Genomic DNA, 26,941 nt, shown 5'->3' on the forward strand with positions numbered 1-26,941 from the left:
TGTATTTTATTTTTACATTTTATACCACAATGCACAAACACTAATACATATCTGCTAAACAAAGCAATACTATCTCATGATGAAAACAGACTTAGCATTAAAACTTCTCTGCCCTTGAAACTCACATTCATTGAAACAGCACTGAAACCCACACCACATCCAACGAAAATGTATTTGGCCAGTGGTGCATAAAGATTACCTTAGGGCTATTTTCAAATCATAGCCCCCTTGCACACAAAACAAGAAACATACATGTGTTCTTTGATAAAGCTTCCTGATTTTATTAAATACATTTCAATCATAAAAGTCTACTTCCACACGCACACATGCATGCACGTACACACACACACACACACACATATATATATATATATATATATATATATATATATATACACACATACATACATATAACAGTAGTGTAAGCCACAGGCATCTTGCACAGCTCCTCAAACCTATTTTCAATTTCAGTTTTTTGCTTGATTTACTCTAATTTGTGTTATCAAACCAACTCAATAGCTGTAAATGCACACCAAAATAAACTAGGTGAACTGCATGTTTTAAGACTTCCACTCTTTAGTCCAAGTACTGAGAGATCCTCTCCTACATTCATCCTGAAGCATCAAAACTATCATTGTAATCCAGGTGGTGTTAACTGGCCAGTCTTGCTTCTCCACTGTCTGCAGTGGAAAATATGTGTTTTATCTTGAATGCTGGAAAATATACTGTACTTGTTTAAATGCAGCACAGAACATAATTATGATTTTCTGTTCCTGAATTTGGGTCAATGATATTTTTTGCGCTTTCCACTGAGGCACAAATGCCCTTGTGCATGACATTTTCTCACTTCTGTTGTATCTGTAGCTACACCCTTGACTTGTTACACCCACCCCCTTTAAAAGTACAACACAGTACAGTATTAGCAATGCATCTACATACTGTGGGAGTAGAACCCACAGCCTTCTGCATCAAAAGCAATTATTTAACCTGTTATGTTACATACACACACCCTCTGCAGCAAACCTACCTCTGCTGCAGCATATGAAACGGCAGTTCTTCCATTCCTCCTTCAGCAGCTCACATACTCCCTTCTTTCTCATCGGTAGTAACGCTGATCAGACTCGCATCTCTCCATTCCAATCTTGCAGCTCAAGTTCATATATATCCACCACCAGACTCGCCTCGCGGCATTCCCGCTAAACATTTGGAAAATGTTAAGCAGCTGGAAATTGATGCACGCTGAGCCTTTGCGTTTGATTCTGACAGGCCGGCAACTGTCTCACAAAGCTGATGTCATCACGTGTGCGATGACTTTAGCTCAAAAAAGCTAGGATTTAAATAAAAGTGCCAGGAAATTGGGAATTAAGGGGTGCCACTCAGGAATCATGGCACCCCATTATTTAGGCACCTAAATTCTGTTTTTACTGAGTAATTTGCTACGGTTGGGAGGTATGCTGGTAATGGGTCTGTTGGTGGAGTTAAAATCCCCTATTTGACTGTATGTGTTCTGCTGAGTGATAAGCCAGTTTGCAACCCAACTGACAGTATATGGGTTGACCACCAGCTGGGTGAGTTTTTCAGTGATGCCTGAGTGGGGGATTGTGTCAAAGGCCTTGGCCAAGTCCAGGTAGGCTGTATGTACAGACTTGCCTTCCTCCAGGGCTTTGGTAAGAGTCTCGAAGAAGTCCATAAGGTTCAACAGGCAGGATTTCCCTTTAACAAAACTAAAATTTGGTCGGGTCAAGTGTTTGAAGGCCTCCTATATCCTTGTTGATGAGGTCCATGATGATTCTCACCATGGCCTTGCAGATGAGACTGGTTAGGCTGATGGGTCTATAGTTCCCAGGGTCGATGGATGCACCCCCCCCCCCTTGTGCAACGGGATGAATGTAGCGGTTTTCCATTCAGAAAGGGACAAAACCAGTGCTTTGGCTGTGGCTGAAAAGATTACCTAATGGTGATAACTCTTTATGTAATGCGATCCTATCTCACCTACATTCATAACTGATGGTCTCGGAGCCGAGAATCGGCTCCGACTCGGCCGATACACTAGCACGAAGTCTCTTATTGGCTGGGCCAACCCCTTATCCCAGGATGCACCATGCCCAAACCCCCAGATCTCGTTTGCCGCTCCTAGAGTAACGACGTGGTCTCGACTTGGCTGTGGCTAAATACCCTTCTATTTTGGCCTTTTTGGTCGTTTTTTGCAGTTAGCTTAATTTTTATACCCAAACAGCTATTTTAATAGCTATCTTGTTGTCTAGTACCCTTGTGATTGACTGTATTTGTTTTTGGATTGTTGTGGTGATTCCTTCTGTTTGGCGGGCTAGGCCCGTTTAAGTTAGAGGGCCTTTGCCCTATTACTTGTCGGTAAGCGTTTAAGTTAGAGCTCTTCCCTCCCTTCCCTCATTATGTGTTGAGTGTGTTTAGAGTGTTAGGATGCCTGGCAAAGAAAAGGAACATAAGCCATCGGGCTTTAAAAAATGTACGAAATGCAGTTACAAAATGTCGTTGACAGATGGCCAAACCATCTGTGCTTATTGTCTAGGGGCTAAACACTTGCAAGAATCTTGCAGTGTTTGCCATGCTTTCTCCTCTCGAGTCCTACAGGAGAGAAAAAATAAGCTTATCCTGAAGGGTTTGATCAAGCCAGCCTTTGAGGAAGTTTTGTCTTCTTCTCCCACCTCAAAATCGAAGGAAAAGTCTTTGGTTCCGACAAGTCCATCGGAGCCACCTGCAAAAAGAGCTAAATCCTTGTCTTCATCCTCGGCTCCACTGGTCTTGCAGTCTCGAGATGAGAGATCAGGTACTCTATTCCCCTTCCTCGGCTCCACTGGTCTCGGAGCCGAAGGATAGAGGATTTAAATCTGGGTCTCTTTCCTCGGCTCCATTGGTTTCGGAGCCGCAGGAGAGTGTTTCTGCTCCGGAGTCTGTTTCGTCGGCTCCTAAACCATCGGCGACGAAGGGGGTCTCGGTTCTAGTAGAGTCTGCTTTGGTTCCAATTCTTTTGGAGCCGATTCAGAGCCGGCCTCCTAGCTTTGTCTCGGAGCCGAAAGAAAACGTTTCTCGGCCCCCTTCTGTTTCCTCCAGGTCCTCCAGGTTATCAGATTCGGATTTAGATAGGGTGGTCCAGAGGCTCCTCCAGTCACCTGTCTTATCTAAATTATTTTCGGCACCGGAGCCAGCCCTTTCGATACCGTTTCTTCCTTCTCCGACAACCTTGTCATCGTCGGAGCCAGAGTTCGTAGAGTCGGGTGAAGTCCTTGAGTCGGTTCCGAGACCCACTGCTAGTCTGTCAGCATCAACTTCGGCTCCAACCCTTTCTGTTCCTTCCAGAGGTTTCGGTTCTCGGGTGTCCTCAGCTGGGCCTGAGGGGGATTCATCAGGGTCTCTGGTTTCGGCCCCTAGTCTCCCACTTGGCACCTCGGCTAGGGGAACCCCGACACCGGTCATGGTCTTGGAGACGGGCCTTTCTTCAGATTCTGGTGAGCCCGCCTTTGAGGCTATGAGGAGCGCGCTGGCCAAGTCTCTAGTGACTTCACCTGAATCTGCGACTCCTTCCCTAGACACGGCGACTAGAGATTCTGGTGCCCCCCTGTCTTCGGACAGCGCGGCTCCTAGGCCTGAGGATTCCTCCTTGTGTGGTCCCCTGTTTTCCGAGGGGCCTTCAGAGCCCGTGCCTGAAGAGCCCCCCAGGAAAACGTTGTGCAAGAGGAAGCACATAGACTCCCCAAATGAGTGTCACCTCGGACACCGACCTTGATTATGTTGGAAGGGTCCCCCAAGTCATCCTCTGACGATGTCTCGTTCTCAGATATCCTGGAGATCTTGAGACAGAGGGGCGACTGGCCATCCAAAACCCCTTCCGCGGAGGAGTCGGTCTTCCTCAAGGCCTTCGGAGCCCAACCCTCTGCCTCCTGGGTGTCTCCACCCTTCGATGAATTACTGGACCTTATTTATCGAAGGGTATGGGAACACCCTGATTCTGCGGAGCCAGTTCTTCCTCTCCCCAACAAGTTTTTATCCCAACAAGTTTTTATCCGCACCCCCTGGCAAGGAGTTTCTAATCAAGGGAGTTCCGGTGGATGCTATGGTGGTGGCGTCTGCCACCCAGCAGGATGTGGCAGAGGCATCTACGTCTATCCATCCTCCTAACAAGGAGTCCAGGAGCATGGATAGGTACGGGAAGCGTACCCTGACTTCAGCGACCTTTACCCGAAGGTCACTGAATTATTTGTATCACTTTACGAGGCTCCAAAGGGATCTCATAAAGGAGTTGGGAGATACCCTGTCGGGTAACGTGCCTGAGGCGTTGACGCAGTGTGTCAACGCCCAGCTGTCTACCCTTTCTTCGACTGTTAACTCATCCACGAGGCTCATATCGTATGCAGCTGAAGGGGCGGATAGGGCAGAGAGTTCGGGCATAGCCCTTAGGAGGCAAGCCTGGATGCGCTTGTGTCACTTTATGGAGGCGTTCAAGTCTTCCTCCACAGACACTCCATTCGATGGGTCCTCTCTCTTTGGATCCAAGGTGAAAGACACACTCACTAGATGTGAGCAGGAGGGTAAGACTTTGTCTGCCGTTGGGGCTTGTTTTTCGCCTCCCTCTAGACCTTATCCCAAGGCTCAGAGGGGAGGAAAGATGTGGTTCAGGAAGTCCCAAAAGTCTTTCCCTGCCCATCAGAGTGACCCCCACTTCCAGAGGCAGAGGGGTGGGGTTATTCTGGAAGACGTCGCCCCAGAGGTGGCAGAGGCCCCCGCAACTCAGGAGACCGTGAATCCTTTCGTGGTTCCTCCTTCCAGCGTCCTTGAGGGACTGCCCGACTGTGCATCTCCGGAGCCAGTTGGGGGTCGATTCTCGGAGCATCCAAGGGTCTGGGGTTCCATCACTCAGGATCAGTGGGTGCTTTGTATCATCGCCGGAGGTTACACTATCCCCTTTATCCGTCCCCCTCCACCATCAAGAAAAATCCCAGAGGTGTCACCCAGTCAACGGGATCAAGAAGCTATAGAGGTCGCAAAGCTGCTCGGAAAGGGAGTCATCCAGCCAGTCCCCGCAGACCAGACCGGATTAGGAACTTACTCAATGTTATTTTTGGTGCTAAAAAGAACAGGGGACTTGAGACCCATTCTGGATCTCAGCCACCTAAACCGCTTCGTAAAGAAGTCCAAGTTCCGGGTGGTCACGTTGCAATCCATTTTCCCATTGCTGGAAAAAGTAGTATGGATGTGCTCCATCGATCTCAAGGACGCCTATTATCACATCAAGATAAACAGAGCGTCCAGGATCCATTTACGCTTCCACCTAGGAGCCAGTCACTTCCAGTTCCAGGCCCTGCCCTTTGGTCTCACCACAGCCCCCAGGGTGTTTACCAAATGTCTGGCAGTGGTGACGGCTCACCTGAGACGTCTGGGATTCCAGGTGTTTCTATATCTAGACGACTGGCTTCTCACCGCCCCCACCAGGCATCTTCTTACTCTAGCCATGAGTGCTACCATCGAGTTGGGACATCTATTAGGAATTACATTAAACTGGGAAAAGTCTGTATTGCTGCCATCACAGCGTGTTGCCTTTATAGGTGCAGAGCTAGACTCTGTAGAGATGCGAGCATTCCTTCCAACAGAGAGGATAAAGATATTACAGGACCAAGTCCTAGCCTTACTGCCCCAACGGAAAGCCCCAGCCAGGATGGTCCTTCAGCTTTTGGGATCGATGGCGGCCTCCATTCTTCTGGTCCCTCTGGCAAGATTGCACACGCAAATTCTTCAATGGCTCCTGTCGACCCAGTGGTCATACCAAGAACTGCCATTGTCCCACCCGATTCTCATCACGGAAACGTGCCAGCGAGATCTTCGTTGGTGGCTCCTCTCCTCTAACCTGAACCAGGGGAGATCCTTCTGCCCCCCCTCCCCTATTGCCACAGTGACCACGGACGCCTCCCAGATAGGGTGGGGGGCATTATCTGGGCAGGACGGTTCAGGGCACATGGCAAGATCACGAAACCCACTTTCATATCAATGTTCTGGAAATGAGGGCAGTGCTTCTAGCGTTGCAGGCACTTCACAGCTCTCTTCCCAAGGGTACCATCGCAATCTTCTCAGACAATATGGTGGTGGTATGGTACCTGAACACGCAGGGAGGAACCAGGTCTTATCCCCTTTGTAGAAAAGCCATGAGTGTGGAACTGGACGATCGCTTCCCGGAGATTTCTAGTGGCAACGCACATTCCGGGGAAGTCCAATGTGATAGCATTCAGGCTGAGCAGAGTTATTCTGATGCCTCACGAGTGGTCCCTGAACGACCAAGTAGCGGCTCGGATCTTCTCCAAGTGGGGTTTTCCCTGCTGCGACCTTTTCGCCAGCCCCTGGAATGCGAAGTGCAGCAATTTCTTCTCCCTGATTCCTCCCCAGGGGGAGTCACCCAAGGATGCTCTAGTCCACAATTGGCCCTCCGGTCTGCTCTATGCCTTCCCTCCGGTCCCTCTACTGCCAAAGGTGATTCAGAAGGTGATCTGCTTGGGAAGCAGCAAGATTTTGATCGCACCACACTGGCCCCGCCAAGTTTGGTTTCCTTTCCTTCGGAAGTATGCAGTGGAGGGTCCTTGGATTCTGGACCCAGTTCCAGACCTCCTGACTCTTCAGTCGGGTCAGACCCATCCATCACTGCGAACTCTCAAGCGAGCGGCTTGGCTGCTCCACTTACGACCTTAGTCAGACAGCATATCCTTTCGCCTGAGGTGGTCCGGATTCTGTCTTCTTCCCACAGAGCTTCCACTAAGGAGATATATTCTAATAAATGGAAAAAGTTTGCCATTTGGGCCCAGCGGCACAACCTTGACCCTCTGACAGCCCCGGTGTCGGCAGTATTACATTTTTTGGCAACTCTTTTTAGACAGGGTTCCGCTGTCTCCACGCTTTAAGTCCAATTGGCAGTGATTTCTAATTATCATGTTGCCTTTCAGCCTTCACTCATGAGTCATAAGTTGCGTAAGGCCTTCCTCAAGGAAGCTTGGTTGCTTCGCCCCCCCCCGGTGTCGCAACCTGTTTTGCCATGGGATTTGAATGTGGTTCTAGGAGCCTTGACTTCTCATCCCTTCGAGCCGGCGGCCACTTGTGAGCAAAAATTCTTATCTAGGAAGACTGCCTTCTTGGTAGCTATTACTTTAGCCAGAAGGGTTTCGGAGCTTCAAGCCCTTTCTGTCAAGCCTCCCTATCTGATCTTTCATAAGGATAGAGTAACTCTAAGATTAAATCCGTCATTTCTTCCTAAGGTTTCTTCTGCTCTTTGTCTGCAACAATCTATAGAGCTACCAGTTTTCTTTCCGAATTTTTCCAACAAGGCAGAATACAGACTTCATCAATTGGATGTGCATAGACAACTGAGGTTTTACTTAGATAAGACACAGCAGCAGAGGAAATCAGACCAGTTGTTTGTGGCCTTTGCGGATAACAGGATTGGCAAAGCAGTAACTAAGACCACTATCGCTAGGTGGATTAGGGATTGTGTTTCATTTATTTATGCATCAACGGGAAGGGACCTTCCATTTCCAGTTAGAGCGCATTCTACTAGGGCTATGGCAACTTCAGTGGCCTTCCACGCCAGACTGTCTGTGGACGAGATATGTGCAGTGGCCACTTGGGCTTCTCCACATACATTTATTTCTCATTACAAACTGGACGTGGCGTCTAGCGGTCGGGCGTCCTTTGGTTCCACAGTGCTCAGGACTGTTTTCCAGTGAGCCTCCCAGGATCTAGGTGCTAGGGACGCTGTCCCATCAGTTATGAATGTAGGCGAGATAGGATCGCATTACATCTTTTAGTTATGTACTTACCATAACGATAGATGTATGTGATCCATCTCGCCTACATTCTTACGTCCTGCCCTCCTTACCCCTACCTGTTGGATCTGGAGGAAACACTGTTGGGTAGTTTCCCGGAAAGTGTTATTTTTTCTCTCCGTTCCATGTCTCTCCTTGTGGGATTGGTACATGTGGATGAGTTGTTGTGGGGAAAACAAGATCTGGGGGTTTGGGCGTGGTGCATCCTGGGATAAGGGGTTGGCCCAGCCAATAAGAGACTTCGTGCTAGTATATTTATTTATTTATTTATTTGCAGTTGGTTTACCAGGATAGTCCATTGGGCCAAAAGAACCCGTTTTCAATGGAGTCCTGGGGAGAAAAGCTCCAATACAGACAAAAACAGGTACATGCAAAAATTACAATAATACTTATACAGAGTAAAAGATAAAACATTTAACACATTTAGGCTCAAAAATTCAAGAAGCATTCAAAACAATATAATCTGATGTGGATTAAATGTCAGGGGAATAAGTTAAAAGAGTAATGTTTTATGCATTCAAAGAAGTTTTTCAGAAGAAAACATAGACTTGCACTACAGGGTAGGTATTCTGAGGGAACATAAGCTTAGATAGGAAGAGTTATGTATCATATATGGGAAGAAGAATGGGATAACATAGAATTATGAGGGGAGGGAGCAAGAACAATCCCATTGGGATCTTAGATATGTATGAAGAGATTTTTTGAACATGTACTGGTTAGAGGTGGTACGAATGGATGGTGGAAGTGAGTTCCAGAGACGAGCAAGATTAAAAGATAATAGGTGTTTACCTGGGGGATGAGATGGTTTATGTACTTGTAGTAGGTTTTGATTGTTAGACCTTAAGACTCTGTTAGGTAGGTGCATTTTGAAGGCGGAAGACAGGGAGGGACAGAGAGAGGGGCTAAGGATGAGCTTGTGAGTGAAAGTCAGCTGTATATATATGAGTTGATTAGGTAATTCGAGCCAGTTTAGTTTATGGAGAGAGGAACAGTGATGAGTAGTGGACCTATGGCTGTTGGCGAATTTGGCAATTTTGTTATAGCAGGAGGAAAGCTGTTTTTTTAGAGAAGTCTGAAGATTGGTCAATAATGGAGCCCCATAGAGAAGGGAGGGGATGAGAAAAGAGGAAGCGAGTGTGATTTTGGAAGAGCTTGTAAGGTATTGATTCTGACGGTATAGCATACCTAGTTTTTGATGGGTTTTCTTAATATTTAGTTGAAGATGGGAGTTGTAACTAAGCCGATTGTCAATCTGTACACCAAGTAGCTTAGTTTCGGACACTAGCTCAAGGGGTGAGTTATTTTGGCTGGTAATTGAGAATGAGTTCATGTCGAAGGAAGTGGATTTTGAAGGGGTGAATACCATAAGTTTTGTTTTGGAGGCACTGAGTGCTAAGTGATTTGATTTCATCCAATGTTCAGTAATTGAAAAAGCTTCCTGAGTAAGTTTTTGGAGCAGAGAGGGGGAGGTGGCAGAGCAGATGATGGTTGAATCATCTGCATATTGGATGATGTTTGCAAATGGGATAGATTTGTGATAATCAATGATAAATATATTAAAGAGGAGGGGACCAAGAATAGATCCTTGAGGAACTCCAGTAAGGGTACTAAGGAATGGGGAAGTGGCCTTTTTCCATATTACAGCTTGGTATCTATTTGATAGATAGCTGGAGAACCAGTTTATGGTAGAGGGAGAGAGGTTAAGTTTTGACAGTTTGGTTAAGAGCAAGTTATGTGATATGGTGTCGAAGGCTTTGGAGAGGTCAAGTAGTAAGGTGGAGACAATGTGACCGGAATCACGTGCTGTGTTAACAGTCTCAAGAAAGGACAACAGGGCTGTCATATCGGCCGAGTCGGAGCCGATTCTCGGCTCCAAGCCCATCAGTTATGAATGTAGGCAAGATGGATCACATACATCTATCGTTATGGTAAGTACATAACTAAAAGTTTTAAACCATTGAGAACCCAGCCTGGGATGCTATCAGGTCTGATAAAGGCTGTGTTTTTGGCCTTGGAGAGAGTGGTTAAGACCTGCTCTTTAGAGATGCAATGTGCAGAATAGCTAGAAGGAATGTTTTGGGGGTATATATGATGGTGAAAGTGGGGAGAAGTTTTCAATTAACCTGTCTGCTAAGCAGGTTGGTTATTTCCACTGGTTCAGTATATGTGGTACCATTACACTACGTGTTCACCGCAAATCTGGGCTTTTCCTTTAAGGTTTTGGATGTAGCTAAAGAATGCCTTATGGTTATCCTTAGCTAGGGATGCTAATCTAGATTAGCTTTATAGGACTTTACAAGATCTATTATTTGTTTGTTCAAGCTGAAAAGGGTGCGCTTTCAATCCTGACATTGTTCCTTCTTGCTCTTAGACAGCAATTTCTTCCTGTTATTATATAACCTGTTTATAGCAAATGTCCACCAAGCAGGCTTGTTTTTTTTGAGGCTCGTGCTTTGGTCCTATCAGGAATGGCTGAGTCAATACAATTATATATATGTTTATACAATGCATTGGTGTATATCCCAATATAGGTGTCCTTGTCATCAGTGGGTACATGAGCTCTGAAGCTATTAATGTCTTCTCGTAACAACCTGCAGTTGGTTTTGGAGAAGTTTTTTAGCCTAATTTCTCCTGAGGGATGGTCTGATGCTATCGCTAATTCAAGAGAGATTGATTTATGATCAGACTTTAGCAGGAAGGGCCACACACTTGTGGTGGTGCACTGTTCTACCATGTTGGTGAGTACCAAGTCTAGAATGTTTGGGCCGCTTGTGGGGGTGCCAGCTATCTGCTCCAAAGCATTTGAGTTAACTAAGTCCAAGAACCTTTGGGCGAGTGTGTTTGTACATGTATAATTTACCCCATCTATGGACAGGTAGTTAAAGTCACACATAGCCAGGGTGTTGGGTTGTATTTTGAGAGACTCAAGTAGATCCAGGTAGGCACTGTGGATATCATGGTTTATGGAGGGGGATCTATAGCTGGCAATAACTTGGAGAGGGGTCTTTCCTATAGTTATCTGCATATGGAGAAACTCTGGGGAATCATTATGTTTAACAAATCTGGAATTGTATTCATCTTTCATGAATACTGATACTTCCTCCTTATTAATCCTCCTCCTTCAGTTTTTACACGTTCATTTTGTAGTATGAACATGTGGAAGTCATTATATCCCGGTATGGCCGGGGTGCTACCAGCGCCCTTGAACCAGGTCTCTGTGACTGCACCAATGTTTGCATTTTCCAAGGTGATGAGTCAATGCAGTTTCAAATATAGACTCCTATCATTTAGCAGCAGAACGTTAAGGTTGTTTTTTTGACAATATTTTTACATTGGGAATTTTGCTTTTGTGACATTGTCAAAAAAGGCACTATGGGGAAGGCAACAGCCTTAGTCAATAGCCAAAAGCCCAGAGGTAATAGATGGAGATCATCTCTGGCAAAGCATCATGGTCTATCAACCATATCATCCCAAGCTGACCGGTACTGGATCCCCTTAGAATGACACCAGAAACTAAGCCAATTAATGAAATCAATAATTTTTTGTCTGTATTGAGGCATCATCCTAGGTGAAGGTAGAATGCTACTTAAGGCTAGGGACATACCCACCTGGGACATATCACAGAGAACAGTCATGTCTCTCTTCATATAGTCCAGTGAGCTAGGTTTCAGGTCATTCACACAAACACAGACTATGACAGAGTCATAAGAGTGCCTGTTGTTGAGAGACTTGAGTGCATGTGTGATGTGACAGATCCTGGCACCTGACAGACAGTTGACCGTGACCTTTTCCTTATCCATCCTGGTGACTGGGACATCTGTGTGTCTCACAATGGAGTCACCTATGACTAAAACATTTAATTTTGCAATCTGCCTTGGGGCGTGTTTGGTGAGATACTGATGTGTGCATCTGTATGTGTACTGTAATTTGCTAGGAATGTATTAAGTGAAGCCTGTTTATGTTTGGGGAGGGGGGGGGGTCTCTGATCCTTAGGCAGGCTTCTAGTGAGAACTTCTGCTTATGTAGATTTAGGTGTACATGTGGATGGTGCAGGAAGTAGTGTGAGCGCTGGCAAACTGCTTATTATCTGATATACTGATCTGTAATGAAAGCGCCTAGATTCTTAATACAGATGTATCTCAATCATGTAAATTAGGAGAAGTGGGTTGTCAGTGTATGAGGCAATTGCTACATTGTTCAGGATGCCCATGTCAATCAAGCTGGCCGGAAAAATGGTGGGAAATTGCCCATTCATGATGCTAAAAGAAAGTACTGCGGTCAGTAACAGGGAGGGGACTAGAAGGACCAGGTATGGCTAAGAAACAAGAAAAAGTTCTAAACTGCGAGGGGCTTAATGGGTAAGACTTGTGGAGGAACCTCAGAGGCTCAGCTGTGTGTTTAACCAGGCAGTGAAGCACAACAGCGATAAACCTCCAATGAAGCACTAGCAGGTGACTAAGAGAAAATTATCCATCTAAGAGTTTGCATCTATAACCGTCAGTGGTATCCTTCCACTAAGTGGTAATGTGGGGTTTTGCAGGTAGTGCACACCACGCAAACCCAAGCTAATGCGGGCAACAAATAGCAAGAAAATTAAACTCATTTCAAACACTTAACCAATACTAGCACACGTGACTGGATCCTGGGCCAACAATCATCATTCAAATAAGTCTTTAGCTACACTCTACTCTCACTAGGGTGCAGAGGGATGCCCTCTTTTGTGGAGGAAAGCTGGACTAGTGTTCAGAAACTGCAAAAACAGACTGGGTCCAGCAAATCTGAACCAAGTCTATGCTAGGCTAAATGTGCAGGAAGCAGCAAAAATACAGTAAGATACAGTTCAAAAATAACAGGACACAGTAAAATACAATACAAGAAGTGCAGATTAAGTAAAAATACTTCCACTGTGGCACTTGTGTTTAATACACAGTATGTCAGCCTGTTTACTTGCACAGTCTGGCTGTTCAAATCCAACAAAGGATAACATAATGTGAGTGTACTGATGTGACACAAACACCACTGCATCAAGTTATTGCTTTCTATTTATATGTTGTACAAAACTATCAACATATTGGGAGATTTCATGGCAGTGAAACAGGTATTCTAGGATTCTTGTGACTTGGGTGCTCCTGTACCACATGCAATTAGTTCTGACTTGTTTGGCATATCTACACAGATAGACTGTGGCTTGAATCTCGGTGTGTGTGTGTGTGTGTGTGTGTGTGTGTGTGTGTGTGTGTGTGTGTGTGTGTGTGTGTGGACAGAAAAGACTGGCTTGGCCAAGCAACACTGATATTTGACTGTTGCAGTTGTGTGAAAATGAATATAGCACTCAACCTTTTCATCACTGACATTTTTGTATTTGATAAATCAACATCAAAAACCCTTTCATACTTCACATCTTGATTTCTGTTATTTGTGAAAACCTCCATTACTATCTCCTGTGGAAAATGCAGACGATACACAGCTCTGTAGAGTGTACAGTATGATTGGCAGGGGTTTGAATTGGGTAAAATCTGTCTGTCACAACTGTGTCAGAAAGGAGGGTCTTAGGCAAAGAAAGTAGTTATGGCACAGTCAGGGGGCATATTTTTAAGATCTCACATTTCAAGTTAGGGAATCCAAACCCATTACAATAGCAGACTAACATAATCCCTTCAAGGGTGTTTTTAATGACACACCTGAGACCATTCTGTAGCATCAGTGGTTGATGCACATCCCACTGAGATCTGCCCTTGCATGTGTTTTGAGCCCGTCAAGATAGAGCACAGGGACATAAACCTACCACTGCTGTTTGGGCTGATATACCTCCACAGGTGGCTGCAGAGGCACCACCACAGGCTGCATAAATAGCCAGCAATCTGGGATGCAACCTGTCAGCAGTGTCTAAATAAGTCCTGTACTACACCTGCTTCAGCTGAGTCAGATAGCTCTGCTCTGGCTGCTGGTGCAGTGGTAGCCTCCAGGAGTAGCCGTTATTGGTATGCTTTACATTAGTGAACTTCATTCACCGTTAGTGACCACTGGCACTCAACATGGCACAGTGCCAAGCAGCTAGTAAATGATGGAGAGAAAAAAATACAAAACAAGAATTCCAAATATACCTTTCTGATGTTTTCTCCAATTTGCTGTGTTATAACATAAGTATATGTTCATTAAACATCACTACTTTTAACAATCAGCATCTTCTCTGGATTTGAACCTTGAATCCATGGCATTAACAAGACACATTTGAGATTATTTTTATTATCTGCCATAGTCACAGACATACATTATGAAGACAAAGATGATTACATGTACTCAAAATGTGACACAATATCACATTCAAAAAATGTGACACAATATCACATTCAAAGTGCAACACAAGCATTTCCTGAGAGTTGTCCTTCGTAATCTGCCAGCAGATGTGAAGAGTAGGATATTTTCAACAGGTAAGCTAATGATTCCTATCACAATAGCAACCAATATCTTCATTACCACAGTTGTTTTAATCTCTTACTTTTGTGAACATCATTCTCTTTTTTGTGGTTTTCTAACATGATTGCAAGATCATTTTGATTGATTTTGAGATCTTTTGGCATATTTAAATGGATTATGTACTTAGTCTGACGTGCAGACAACTTTTTACTCATAGGCACATTGTGGTTATAAGCATGTACTACATAAAATGTTATTAAGGTTTCTCTCAAGTCAATCAAGGTAATACCTCACTTTTTGGTAACTCTCTTTTCCCTGACACATTCTCAGTAAGTGTGGATCAAAGTAGCAGGAGTGTGACACTAATTTATGCAGTACGACTAACCCATGCACACTTGCAAAGCCCTTAGCAAGTAACACTTCTCAATGCTTGCTCTTGTGTTGCTAGGGTGTGTGGACGGAATCATGCAGGTCCTCATACCATGTTTATCTGGCCAGCAATTAGTGCAGACTATGGAATTCATGAATGCTAATCAGTTGACATCTGATATGCATATTCACAGTGCTCAGTGGGCTGAACCTGCACTATATGAGCTAATTCTGTTGGTAAAGCACTTATGTTATAGTAAGGGAGACTGTCTGGATCCTGAGACTTCAATACTATTTTATTGCTGGAACAGTAATTCTGTACTTTGGTGCTGAATATTCTTTCTGTAAAGGCAAGTAATGTTTATTTACAAAGGAATGTTTTTGTTAATAGTATTGATGGATTACATTTCTCAACAGCAATTGTTTGCTGTATGCATTCTGTCCATTGGTGCTATCATAGCACATACAGCACTTGGGTTTCTTTTAAGGAGGTTCAAGTAATGTTATTTGCCTTTACAGCTAGATTTCTCTAAGAAAGCTGAACGGTTGTTATAAGGCATGCACCTGTCTGAGATGCCAGGACATAGTGCTAGCACAAGTGTTTTGTGTTCAAGCAGACCCACACATATTAAAAATCATATTGCCTATGCCACCTCACACACACACACACATTATATAAACATTTCTCCTGAGTGAATAAATCTATTGCTACTGGCTATGACAACTGTATACTTGCTGAAATACTCAAAACAACTCTCACTTTATCACAGCAAAAGACAACACCACTATATACCCAACTGAACACACCAAATTGCTAGGAGTGGAAATAGACAATAAACTTAAATTTGACATTCACATATCCATGACCATAAAAAAAGTCCACAAAAAACTACAAGCTTTATACAGAAATAAGCATCTTCTCACCAAAGCAGCAAAGATTTCAATAGCAAATTCCCACCTTATCTCCACCCTACTTTATGCCTCTCCAATATATACCAACCTAAGGCAATGCGATCTAAACAAGCTAGAGACCTGCTACAACAAAATTGCCAAATTCGCCACAGGGACATCCTACTGTAGTCACCACTGTCTCTCACTTGCTGAACTGGGCTGACTTGAACTCCCTCACCTCCTTTAATGGTATCAACTCTCACTCGCCCACAAACTAGTAAACCATCCACTAAATGTCCCATCCCTCCAGAATCTACTCCAACCCTATCGCACCACCAGACCACTAAGATCCAGCAACAAAAATCACTTGCAGATCACTAAAGCCAATAACTCTGCTGGTGAAGCACTATTCGCTTGCACCATAGCCAAATTATGGAACTCCCTCCCACCCACAATTACCTCTGTACCATCATGTACCCACTTCAAAACTTTACTAAAAGTGCACCTAAAAACATGCTGGCTATGCCCTTGCAACTCCCACTCTAATATCACCCACACCATCCAACCACTACCTTTCTTTCCACTCCACTAACTACCTTGATTATAGCAAGCTCAGATGCTCATAAGCCTAGTACTTTTTCAGCAGGAACTTCTTATTTTAACATTTGTTAATGTATGTTATGTACTTCACAGATAAAGATTCTAGTTGTCTACTGATGTACCATGTTCTTCATCTGTAAATATGTTGCAAGTAATTTCTATGTAAATTGTTAATCGCTATGTAATCCAATGTAACTACTGTCTGTATTTTAACTGTGGAGCTTTTCTCCCTGGGCCTCCACTGAAAATGGACCTACGTCCAGTCAACAAATATAAATAAATAAATAAATGTCAACAATAACCTGATCACTGTTGGTTTATGCACATTAGTCAACAGAAATGCATGATGCACAGTACTGGGCATAATCATATACTTGTACTGCATAATTAGTCATGGGTTAATACTGATATTACTGCACAGTTGAGACACATTTCATCTTAGTGACAAATATTTGCACATGAGAGCAATCATTTATATACGGTTACACACTTAGATTGTTAATACTGCAGCTACGAGATGTGTCCTTAGGGAATGACTCTGTCTGATGCTGATAGAACAGAACCGTTATATGGTTACACAAAAGTTAAGGACTTTGGTAGGCATCAGCTTTAATATTTGTATGTGCTTAGGATCTTGCTATGTGCAATATCCTTTGCCTCTTAGCACAGTCATGGTATACTGAGGATGCTTACATCTGCCAGCACCATTTGCAGCTGGTAGCACTTCTTCAGGTTCATCACCTGTATCTACTGGAGATGATGGCCCTGCCTGTTGTTCGGGGCCTTGCTGAAGCAATTTCCTGAGAATTGTATTGTACAACATGACACAGACTGAGTATTTTGGGAAATGTGGCTGGGTCATACTGCAGGGCACCTCCAGATGTGTCTAGACACAGGAACCTTGCTTTAAGCAATCCGAATATGTTACATTAAATTCATAGTTTGAGCATGGGCATCATTGCATCCTTGCTCAGTGGGGTTGTGTGGGTTTTTCATGGGTGTCATAAGTTGAGGTTCCACTGCATAAACTGTGTCCACCACTAGATGCCCTTGTGGAAAATCACCCCTACCACACCTTGTGCATAGGTTACAGGTGTGCCATATGTGTAAGAAGTGAAAAGTGCCAGAGTTACTACCACATGTATTGTAGATGATCCCTTGGGCATTACAGACAACCTGAGAGGTAAGAGTGGTATCCTTTTCTGTTGATGTACTGGCTTCATTTTCACTGAGTCGGACTTGTGTTTCTGTGTATGTGCAATCTATGGCCACCAGAACCTCAGGGAATTATGCTATGGCACAGAATTGTTGCATTGCTGTTGCTCTCTCTTCTGGGGTATGTGGGAAACAGATATGATAATTTGCATAGTGTTTCACTGCATTTAGAATATGATTTAAGAGTCTAGAAGCTGATGACTGTGATACCCCCTAATGCATCCCCTGTGGATCTCTAGAAAGCACTTGTGGCTTGTATACATAATGCTACACATACCTTTGTTTCCACTTGATAGGTTCTCCTCAATTTCCCTGGGGCTTCAGGTGAGGGTGGCAAAGGCTGCATATCTCCTCTACTGTATCCCTGTCCACCCTGCATTGCTCTGCAGTTTCTGTATCACACGGTATCCATGATAAGTCATAGGCTGAACACACTTCTTCTATACATATTTCAAGAAGCTCTTCTTGGACACACACACACACATACACACGCACACACACACACACTCCAACACGCTAGCCAAATCACTGATTGCTTTGTATGAATTGCGCAATAGTACTCTGCTTTCACATATACCCTGCATTCCCTAAAATAAGATAATGACTTTCTGTGCATACTTCTGATATTTGACTATGAGGAAAGAGAAGACATGACACAGCCTCAGTAAAGAATTTCAGTTTACTGTTCACAGACACACACACTGCCCTTAGACCAGGGCACACAACTGTCCTTAATTTTCACATATACCCAACTTTCCTACCTTCCCTGCAAAAGACAGCAACCTTCTGCGGCCCAGTCTGATGTCATCTTGTAATGAAAGTGAAAGGATGCCAGGATCACTGTAAAGTATTTCAACCTGAAATCTGTCAGGTATGATATACTCCTTCCTCTAAGCCTCAATAAAGATCACTTTAATGTGATCACTCTGCCCTTGGTTTTCATCCACAGATTTCCTCACCTAAACGGATAGTAACTTTTGGTGATCACATAAGATGGGTGAAAGTGGTGTCAAAACACACTAATGTACTTCAACGTGCTACTACAAGGAAAAGCACCCTCAGCCAAAGCAGAAATAAATAAAGAAAAGAAAAATAAATAAAAGTGCATTCTGCTGTGGGCAGCATCTAGTCTTGCCACACTCCACAGATGATCTTTGTTCCCTTTTAGTAATGAATCAAAAATCCATACCTGCAAGAAAAACCCCATCCTGAAAACTGCTGCTGTCTTCAAGGATGTTTTACTTTATTTAGTTTTACCTGGCAGTCTCTAGTCAAATCAAATGACTAGAGATTGCCGGGAAAGCACTTAGATCTCAGTGACTTTAGAGCCTAAAATCACACTCTTCTGGTGATCCAGGGAATGAATACAGAAAACTTTCATACAACAAACATAACAAATACCCCAAAATGTGGTCATGACACATATTTTCAGTTCTTTCTGTTCATTTACATGCTCTGTAAAAGGGAATAAACTGTGGAAATAGGTTCTGTCAATGCCTGGATGACATCTTCTTTCATTCAGAGGACTGGAAATCTCATTTTACCAAAAGTGTACTCTGTGTATCTACAAGACAAGCAGTTTTAACTGTATACCATAAGAAAAGCAAAATGGGCACGGTAGAAGCAATAGCTTATAATAGACCACTTTCCACTATAAGTGGCCAAAAGCGAATGCACAGAGGATCGGTATCCCCAAACTGCATTTGCTAAAAAAATCCTGCATGAAAAAAAAACATTTTTAAAAGTGATTCTGCAGGAGAGGCAAGCCCCCCCCCCCCACCAAGAAAAACTTATATATGCCAACTCCAAGGTTGCACTAACTCAAAAAAGGGGGAAATTCCCCCGAGAAGGGGATCACTTTCAGCACAACTCACAGTGATTTATTATGCAGCAAATCTGATCAGCGAGCTGAACTTTGGTAAGTTGAAGCTCGAGCATTCAATCTTCGTCCACCAGCACGGTAATGCCAAAATCACAACAAAAAAGCACACAGGTCATGAACAACCATCTACTTAAAGAATGGTGGAGGCTTTTCTCGGACTTGCTGGGTATTACACCAAAGCGTCAGCTTAATTCTCTGATTACTAACTTGAAAGGACCTATCAAGGTGCAGTGTTTTTTTGGACAGACATAGCATTTAATTAATTAAAAAGACTTGGAACACAAGTTGAATGTGACCTCAACTTTCAGAACCATGTGTCTACTGTGGTGAGGAAGGCATTTTACGTCGCTCACCTGATTAGCAAAGGGATCGCCCCAGCAGCAAAAGAGGTTACAACTTCCCTGTACTTGTCCCTCATCAGGCCTATTATTGAATATAATGCTCCCTTTGGTATGTACTGTACCAGACATCTGCAGCAAATTGAAAGACCTCAGAAATTTCTAAGAAAATTCAGGGTCTCCAGCACAAGTCTTATACGGACAGACTGAAGTCATTGTCACTGTACACAGTAGCGTACAGACTACTTAGAGGCGACTTACGTCTGGCATACAGGGCTATCTCTGACCCAAATCTAATGGAAATGCTGCACAACCATAAGTCAAATGGGACTGGAGTCACCCGTTCCAGGAACCTCAATATAGCCTGCATCATAAACAGGACCTGCTGGAGAGACCGATAAATCTCTGAGGTTGCCACTCCTCAGAAACAGGCTTCCATACATATCAAGCAGAGCACCTCCATGACCTTGCTTAAGCGCAACCTGGACGACTGGATAGAAAACTGTAAATTTCTGCTGGGGACTGCCACTACCACTCTCCTGGACATGGGTAGCCCTTGCTACAAAATCTTGGGCAGAGACAATATCTCTCATTTAGTATTATATTCGGATTTAACGGCAAGGCTTGTTAAGACCCTCAGGCCAACACCCTAGTAACATCCTATGAATCTAAGACTTGTATGTGCTGAACCAGAATTAGAGACTCTGATTTTACTAAGGAATTTATCTTACATACAGATGCCACAGAGGTGGGTTTAGGGGCAGTGCTGCTGTCAAGACATTCAAAAAAGTGGACCTTCTACCCCTGAAGTACTATTTGCTGGGTAGGTGGTTTCAGCTTAGTAACTGATCACGGTCTATATTACGATGTTGAAATGTCGTAATATCGAACACCTAAAGATCGACAAGTACTCATTGAAACGCATTTCTGTGAATCGATAAATACTTACAGGGCAAACAAACACTTGCCCCACAATACAATGGAATGAACTAAACCTAAAACAAACCCACCCATGTGGGGGGCTATGCCCCCCCCAACTAAATACACCAACTCCAAGATTGCACTTAAGTGGAGGAAAGGGCAACATTGTGTAGTTGGCCAACTACATCTTTGCCCTGTAAGTATTCATCGAATTGCACAAATGCGTTTCGATGAACACTTGTCGATCATTGGGTGTTCGATATTGCGATGTTTCGACGTCATAATATAGACCCACTGGTCATTCCCCTCCACAATGGCTATGAATAAGCAGATAGTTTGCAATACCAAGCAAGCTTTCCAATCAATACATAGTAGCTCACAGGTATGGGTTAGCAAACTGGAATACTAACTGGTTGTTCAGGTCTTCCAAAACCTCATACTAAATCCAAAACTTTTTTTGTTGTGAACAGGATAGTTGTAAAATGTTGAATGCAGTAAATTTGCATTGTGCCTTTAAGTGCAGGTCAAAGTAACTTTTGTGTCAGAGCATTCAATTTATTTCTATTACCTAGATAATTGCTCATTACTGCCACTTAAAAAGGGTACCTGATCAGAGAAATTTAAGAAATTAGAGCCTTAAATGAAGACTCAGAAAACGGTAAGTAGAAACAATGTAAAAGCCTGCAGGCACGGAATGCAACAGTCCAGGGATTAGCTGCAGATTACACCTGGGGGAATCTCCTGTAATAGCTGAAATCAGGGCCTGGAGGAAGCCTACAGCCTGGAACTTTTACAGACAGCCCTTTTGCTGGTGGGCCGGAGTGTATCGGGTGGTGGGTAACAACATGTACTGATTTTCTCATGAACTGAAAGCCAAGTGGGCAGTGTACTGCTTTGTCTAGTGCCTGAAAGCAAACAGAGTTTTTATTTGTGTAAATATAAAAACTACTGTCTCCAGTGCTTCCTTGTGCTTGAAGTGTATGTACATATGCACATACTATACAAAGGCACATACATATGAATGTATACAAAATACACATACACACAGATGTGTGTACACGTGTGTAACACATAAATAATCGCACATACATGCAAAGAAAAGAGACAGCTGTAATATACTCTGCTGAATGCAAGTGTAATCAATAGTGTGTGTTGCCTTTACTTGCTATTGGTATTCCTACTTGTCAACTGCAGGAGATTTCAAATGTTGGGCTGTCGAGTGTTTATGTGGTGTGAGAGCTATGCTGTGTGAAAGTAAGGGCTTTTTTCTTAAGTTTAAGCTTTTGGATGCACTGAAACTTCAGCAATGGGTGTAGGAGTATGTGCAAGTGTTTATGGTTTGGGGTCAGAATAAGAGTTAGGAAAGGATACAGGGTTATTGGTGTATGTTTAAGTGTCTACTGGTTAAGGTCAGAATAAGACCTAGGTAAGGTGATAGTTTTACTGTTTTATATGTGTGATGGTATGGGTGTGTGTGTGTCTTGAGAATCTTATGCAGTGGTTCTATTAAAGAAAGGGGTTTTGGTAAGGTAATGTTTAGGCCTGGGGTTATGGTCAACTGCAGGACTAGGATTAAGTTCAACTCTTGTGTTTCTAGAATAGAGCCAAAAAATTCACTTATTCTGTATTGAGAAGTTCAGGAAAAAGACGGAAACATGGCATGTCTACAGTCAGTGGGGCTTGGCTGTACTGGTCTAAATGTACCCCAAAAGGTCTGGGTATTCAGAAACCATGTAGCTGAAACCCTAGTAGGTCATTTGCCTACATACTACTACACAACACAGACTCTAGGCCGGCTGGGTCTTTCCTGTAGCATATCTCAAGAGAGATACGGGTGTATACGCGCACGCGCGCACACACACGCAGACAGATGTAGACACACAGACAGACAGATGTAGACACAGACAGACAGAGACACTATAATAAAGCCTAAGTTTTGAGTGCCTGTGTGTGCTGGCTGGCTCTGCTCAGTGGTTTTGGAGGAATAAACCATGCAATGTATTTTCCTTAAGAAGTTAAGGGTGCATGCAGTTGAAAGGAACTGCAGAGAACTATATGTTACAGCATCCTAATAAATATTTAGCTTGTCTACTTCATAAATATGCATACTATATAAATACTGTTTCATCAAAATTTAAACTACTAGTCAGTTGTATTTAACTGTCATCTGCAAATGTTAGTGCATTCAACTCTGCCAGCATGAAACTTACAGTTATCGATGCTCAAATCATCTTGAAGTTGTCTGCAAAATTTGGACTTCTGTGTCAACATTCCAAGAGCCATCACCTTTGACTAAAAACATTAAAAAATAAAGTTAAAGGTCATTACTTCACATTTTATAATTGCAGACAATAAAATTACATGCACTTTAATGCATATCAGACTGTTTTATGTGCGAAATGGTATAAAACAGACTATGCAGATACTATATGAACACAAACGCAGAGCACAGTTTATTTTATGCACATCATGATAAAAAGCAGATGAGTACTCACCATATCAAATGATAATCAACAAGGTCTTCAGCAGTGGGAGGACATAACACACATGTTCTAAATGTATTAGGTGAAGATGACTGCCTTGATGGGTGCTGTGGTTGGGCTTAACCTATGCATCAATTAGAATTTGACATATCATTTTCTGTCAAGTTTCTGAACTTACTGATGTGCTTCCATTTTTATTCACGCTGTGATGTCATACATCACCTCTTGCCATGGAGTAGTGTCATGAAAATCAGTAACTAGAAGAAAGATTTGCCATCCACATTTCCCAAAAATGACAAAGTATATACTTGATTGCCTCAACTAGGAATTCAACAAAAAAGGCCAGATGAAAGGACAGCTCATCCACAAGGCAATGGAGAAATGACATCCCTGACCTGTCAGTACAGTTGTGCACACTTACCATAAATGTAGATGTTCGAGTGTATTCACTGTTGCAGTCATCACACTTGGGTTATCCTGGCAGGGTAGCCCTCAGTCAGTCCGAATACCAAAGGCTTAGTATTTCTGCGTCGGTTGCTGTTGCTCCAGGGCTGACATCACGTCGTCAGTGGTATAAACTCAGGCAGCCGATGCCATTACATCAGTTTTTCTTGCCCCAAATGTCAGCAGCCCCCAAATAGGGAGCTAGGTTATGGTGGAAGAACACCACCAGTACAAAGTAAATACCAAAAATCCCTGTAATTAGTGAGGAAGAGAGAGAGAGAGAGACAAGGGGGATGGGAGGGTGGGAAACCAGGACTGCAACAGTGAATACACTCGAACATCTAAATTTATTGTAAGTGTACACAACTGTACTATGTTCTTTGTGTTTCACTGTTGCAGTCATCACTCTTGGGTTGATACCCAAAGCTGAAGAAAAGGGTGGAGGCAGTCAAGAAGACTGGGGGCTGGCTAGGATCCTCTGCAAGACTGCGGATGTAAAGCCTGCCCTGGATTTGGAGAAGATAGGCAAGTGGTAATGCTTGGTGAAAGTATGAACAGAACTCCATGTTGTAGCCTCCAGGATGTCCCTGGTAGGGACCCCTCTGAGAAAAGCTGGAGAGGTGGAGGTTGCCCGGGTGGAATGTCTCCTGACCCCCTTAGGGGGCAGTTTCCCATGGTATTTGTAGCAGCCATGGATACAGTGTGCTATCCATTTGGAGACTGTTTGTTTAGATATGGCCTTGCCCTCTGCCCCTGCTGCAAAGCTGAGTAGCAATTGGTCAGTTTTCCTAAAAGATTTAGTCCTAGCCAGGTAGAATCTGAGCTGTCTGTGCACATCTAGAGAATGCAGAATCCTTTCCCCCTTGTTTTGTGGGTTAGGGAAAATGTGGGCAAATGAACAGATTGGTTGAGAGCCACACTGGACACCACTTTAGGCATGAAGGTTGGGTTAGTCCTGAGGATTACCTGTCAGCATGAAAAATGATGGAGGGCTCTACTGCCATGAGTGCTTGTAGCTCTGAAACTCTTCTAGCTGAAGTGATGGCCAGAAGCAAGGCTGTTTTCCAAGAGAGGAATTTTAACTCTGCTGAAGCTGCAGGCTCAAAAGGGGGGTAGTGTGAGCTTTTCCAACACAAAATTAAGGTCCCAAGCTGGGGAAGGAGCTCTTCTGGGTGGCCTTAAATTGTTAGCCTCTCTTAGGAACTGTTTGATGAGAGGCTGAAAAGAGAGAGGTGGCTCTGTGCTGTAATGAGCAGAGAGGGCAGAGGCATGGATTTTAATGGAAGGGGATAGGCCCCTGTGTAGTAGGTCTACTAGGTAATCCAGGATGAGAGGTAGGGGGGGGCTGTGCTGTTTCAGCCCCTGTAGCTTGGATCCAGGTGCAATACCTTTTCCACTTGTCAGCATAGCATTTTCTAGTGCTGGGGTGTCTGGCCTCACGTATAATATCCAGGACTTACTTGCTTACTTAGACTGGCAACTGGAGGAGAGGTCAGGGAATAAGCCAGGCTGCCAGGTTCAGGGTCTGCAATTGTGTTAGCATGAATTTTCCGTTCTGCTGGGTCAAGAGAGTTGGGATCGGAGGTAGGTGCCATGGTGGCAGGGGTGACAGACTGCACAGCAGTGGGAACCAGTGTTGGCATGGCCAGTCTGGGGCAATCAAGATTGCTCTTGGTTTTTCCTCTCTTATTTTGAGTAGTACCCTTGAAAGTAGAGGTAGAGGGGGAAACGCATAGATTGAGAGGTTTACCCATTAGAAGGATAGGGCATCCACTTTCCAGGCCTTGCTGTGAGGTTCCCTGGTGCAGAATTTGCTGAGTTGGTGATTGTTTTGGGAGGCAAACAGGTCCATCTTCGAGGTGCCCCATTTCTGGGTTACAAGGTTGAAGGTGCCGTGGTCTAGCTGCCACTTGTGTGGGTCTGGGAGGTTTCTGCTTAAATTGTCTGGCAGGGAGTTTTTGGAAGTCTGGCAGGAATTGTGTTTGCAGGTGAATTTTCATGGCTGAAGCCATGTGCCAAAGGGTCATGGTGAGGCTGCAGAGGGGATGAGAGTGAGTTCCTCCCTGCTTGTTGGTGTACCACATCACTGTGGTGGTGTCTGTTTTGATCAGTAGAGGCTCCGGGGGAGAGTAGGGGCCTGAAAGCTGTCAAAGCATGCTGAACAGCTAGCCTTTTTGGTTGATGTGCAGATGTATCTGATTTGGGCTGCAATGGCCCTGAATGCAGCTGCCGTCCAGGCTTGCACCCCAGGCATAATCTGATGAGTCTGTAGTTAGGGTCTGGGTGGCGTGGGGTTGTGAGAAGGGAAGACCCTTGTTGTGGTTGCATTCTGCTGCCTACCAAAGAAAATCTTTCCTTAGGGTATCATAGGTATGACAGTTTCCAGGTCCTAAGAGTGCTGACACCAAAAGCTTTTTAGGTACCACTGAGGTTTTCTCATATGCAGTCTGGCATATGGAATGAGTAGAATGCAGGATGCCATGAACCCTAGAGCTTGCAGGATTGTCCTTGCGGATAACGGGGTTCTGGTGGCTAGTTGAGAGAAGCAGCCTGTCAGGTAGGCTTGTTTTTCTGGAGTAAGGAATGCCATCTGGGAAGCTGTGTACAGGCTTACTCCCAGGAATACAATTTTCTGAGTGGGTACTAGTTTGGATTTCTTTTCGTTTATAGTGTACTCCAGGAAGGTCAGTAGGTGCTTTACAAAGGTCAGATGCTGTAACAGCTTTTCCTGTCTACCTGAGTCAGGCAGTCTTCTACATAGGAGTAAATTTGAATATTCCTTGTCTGCAAAAAGCAATGGCTGGAGCCAAGCATTTTGTGAAAACTCTGGGAGCAGTGGATAAGCCAAAGGGAGGCACAGAGAACTGAAATTGCACAAATCCTGCTCAGAAAGAGATATTTCCTGCAGGAATCCCTGCTTGGGATGTGTAGATAGGCCTCTTTTAGGCCTAGGGTGGCAAACCAAGCATCCTTGGAGAGCATAAGAAGAAGCTGCTGGAGGGTGAGCATTTTGAATTTTGATATCACCAGGAAGGTGTTTAGAATCGATAGATCGAGGATTGGGTGCCAGGTGCCCTCTTTTCTAGATACCAGGAAAAGCCTGTAATAGAAACCTTGGCCTATCTGGTCTGCAGGAACAGGCTGTATTGCCCTCATGGAGAGCAGGGAATGGACTTGGTTTTGTGCCTCTGCCCACTGGTTTGGAGGAAGATCTGGGAACCTTTTGGGGTAGGTAGAGTGTGGAAATAAAATTTGTATCCCTGGGACACTATGCTGAGAACCCATTGGTCGTTGGTAACAGAGGCCCAGTTTTTGGCTTGGGAGGAGAGGAGTTTTCCTCCTAGGGGCACAAGCGGTTAAGCAGAGGTAAGGGTTGGAGGTGTAAAGTCATTGTGAGTTCTTTCCATAATGGGGTGGCTTAGCACTCACTGTTTTTGAAGTGGAGGAACTCCATTGCTTAGATCTCTGCATTCCCTGGGACTGCTGTCTGGGGGGGTCTGCTTCCCCTAGGTCTTGTCTGAGCTGGTCTTGAGGGGGCAAGAA

At 44.1% G+C, this 26,941-nt stretch overlaps 1 protein-coding gene across 1 annotated transcript in view; it reads right to left on the reverse strand.

Annotated features, from left to right (window-relative positions):
* Positions 1-26,941, reverse strand: part of WDR36 (WD repeat domain 36) — a 1,582,076-nt gene that overhangs the window by 162,644 nt on the left and 1,392,491 nt on the right. The window contains exon 21 of the mRNA XM_044064266.1: positions 22,682-22,763. Within this exon, the coding sequence (XP_043920201.1) occupies positions 22,682-22,763 (82 nt within the window). The remainder of the gene's footprint in view (positions 1-22,681; positions 22,764-26,941) is intronic.

The sequence above is a fragment of the Protopterus annectens genome, chromosome 2.part2 (assembly GCF_019279795.1).
Source record: "Protopterus annectens isolate FY-2018-M chromosome 2.part2, PAN1.0, whole genome shotgun sequence".
NCBI classification, from domain to species: domain Eukaryota; kingdom Metazoa; phylum Chordata; order Ceratodontiformes; family Protopteridae; genus Protopterus; species Protopterus annectens.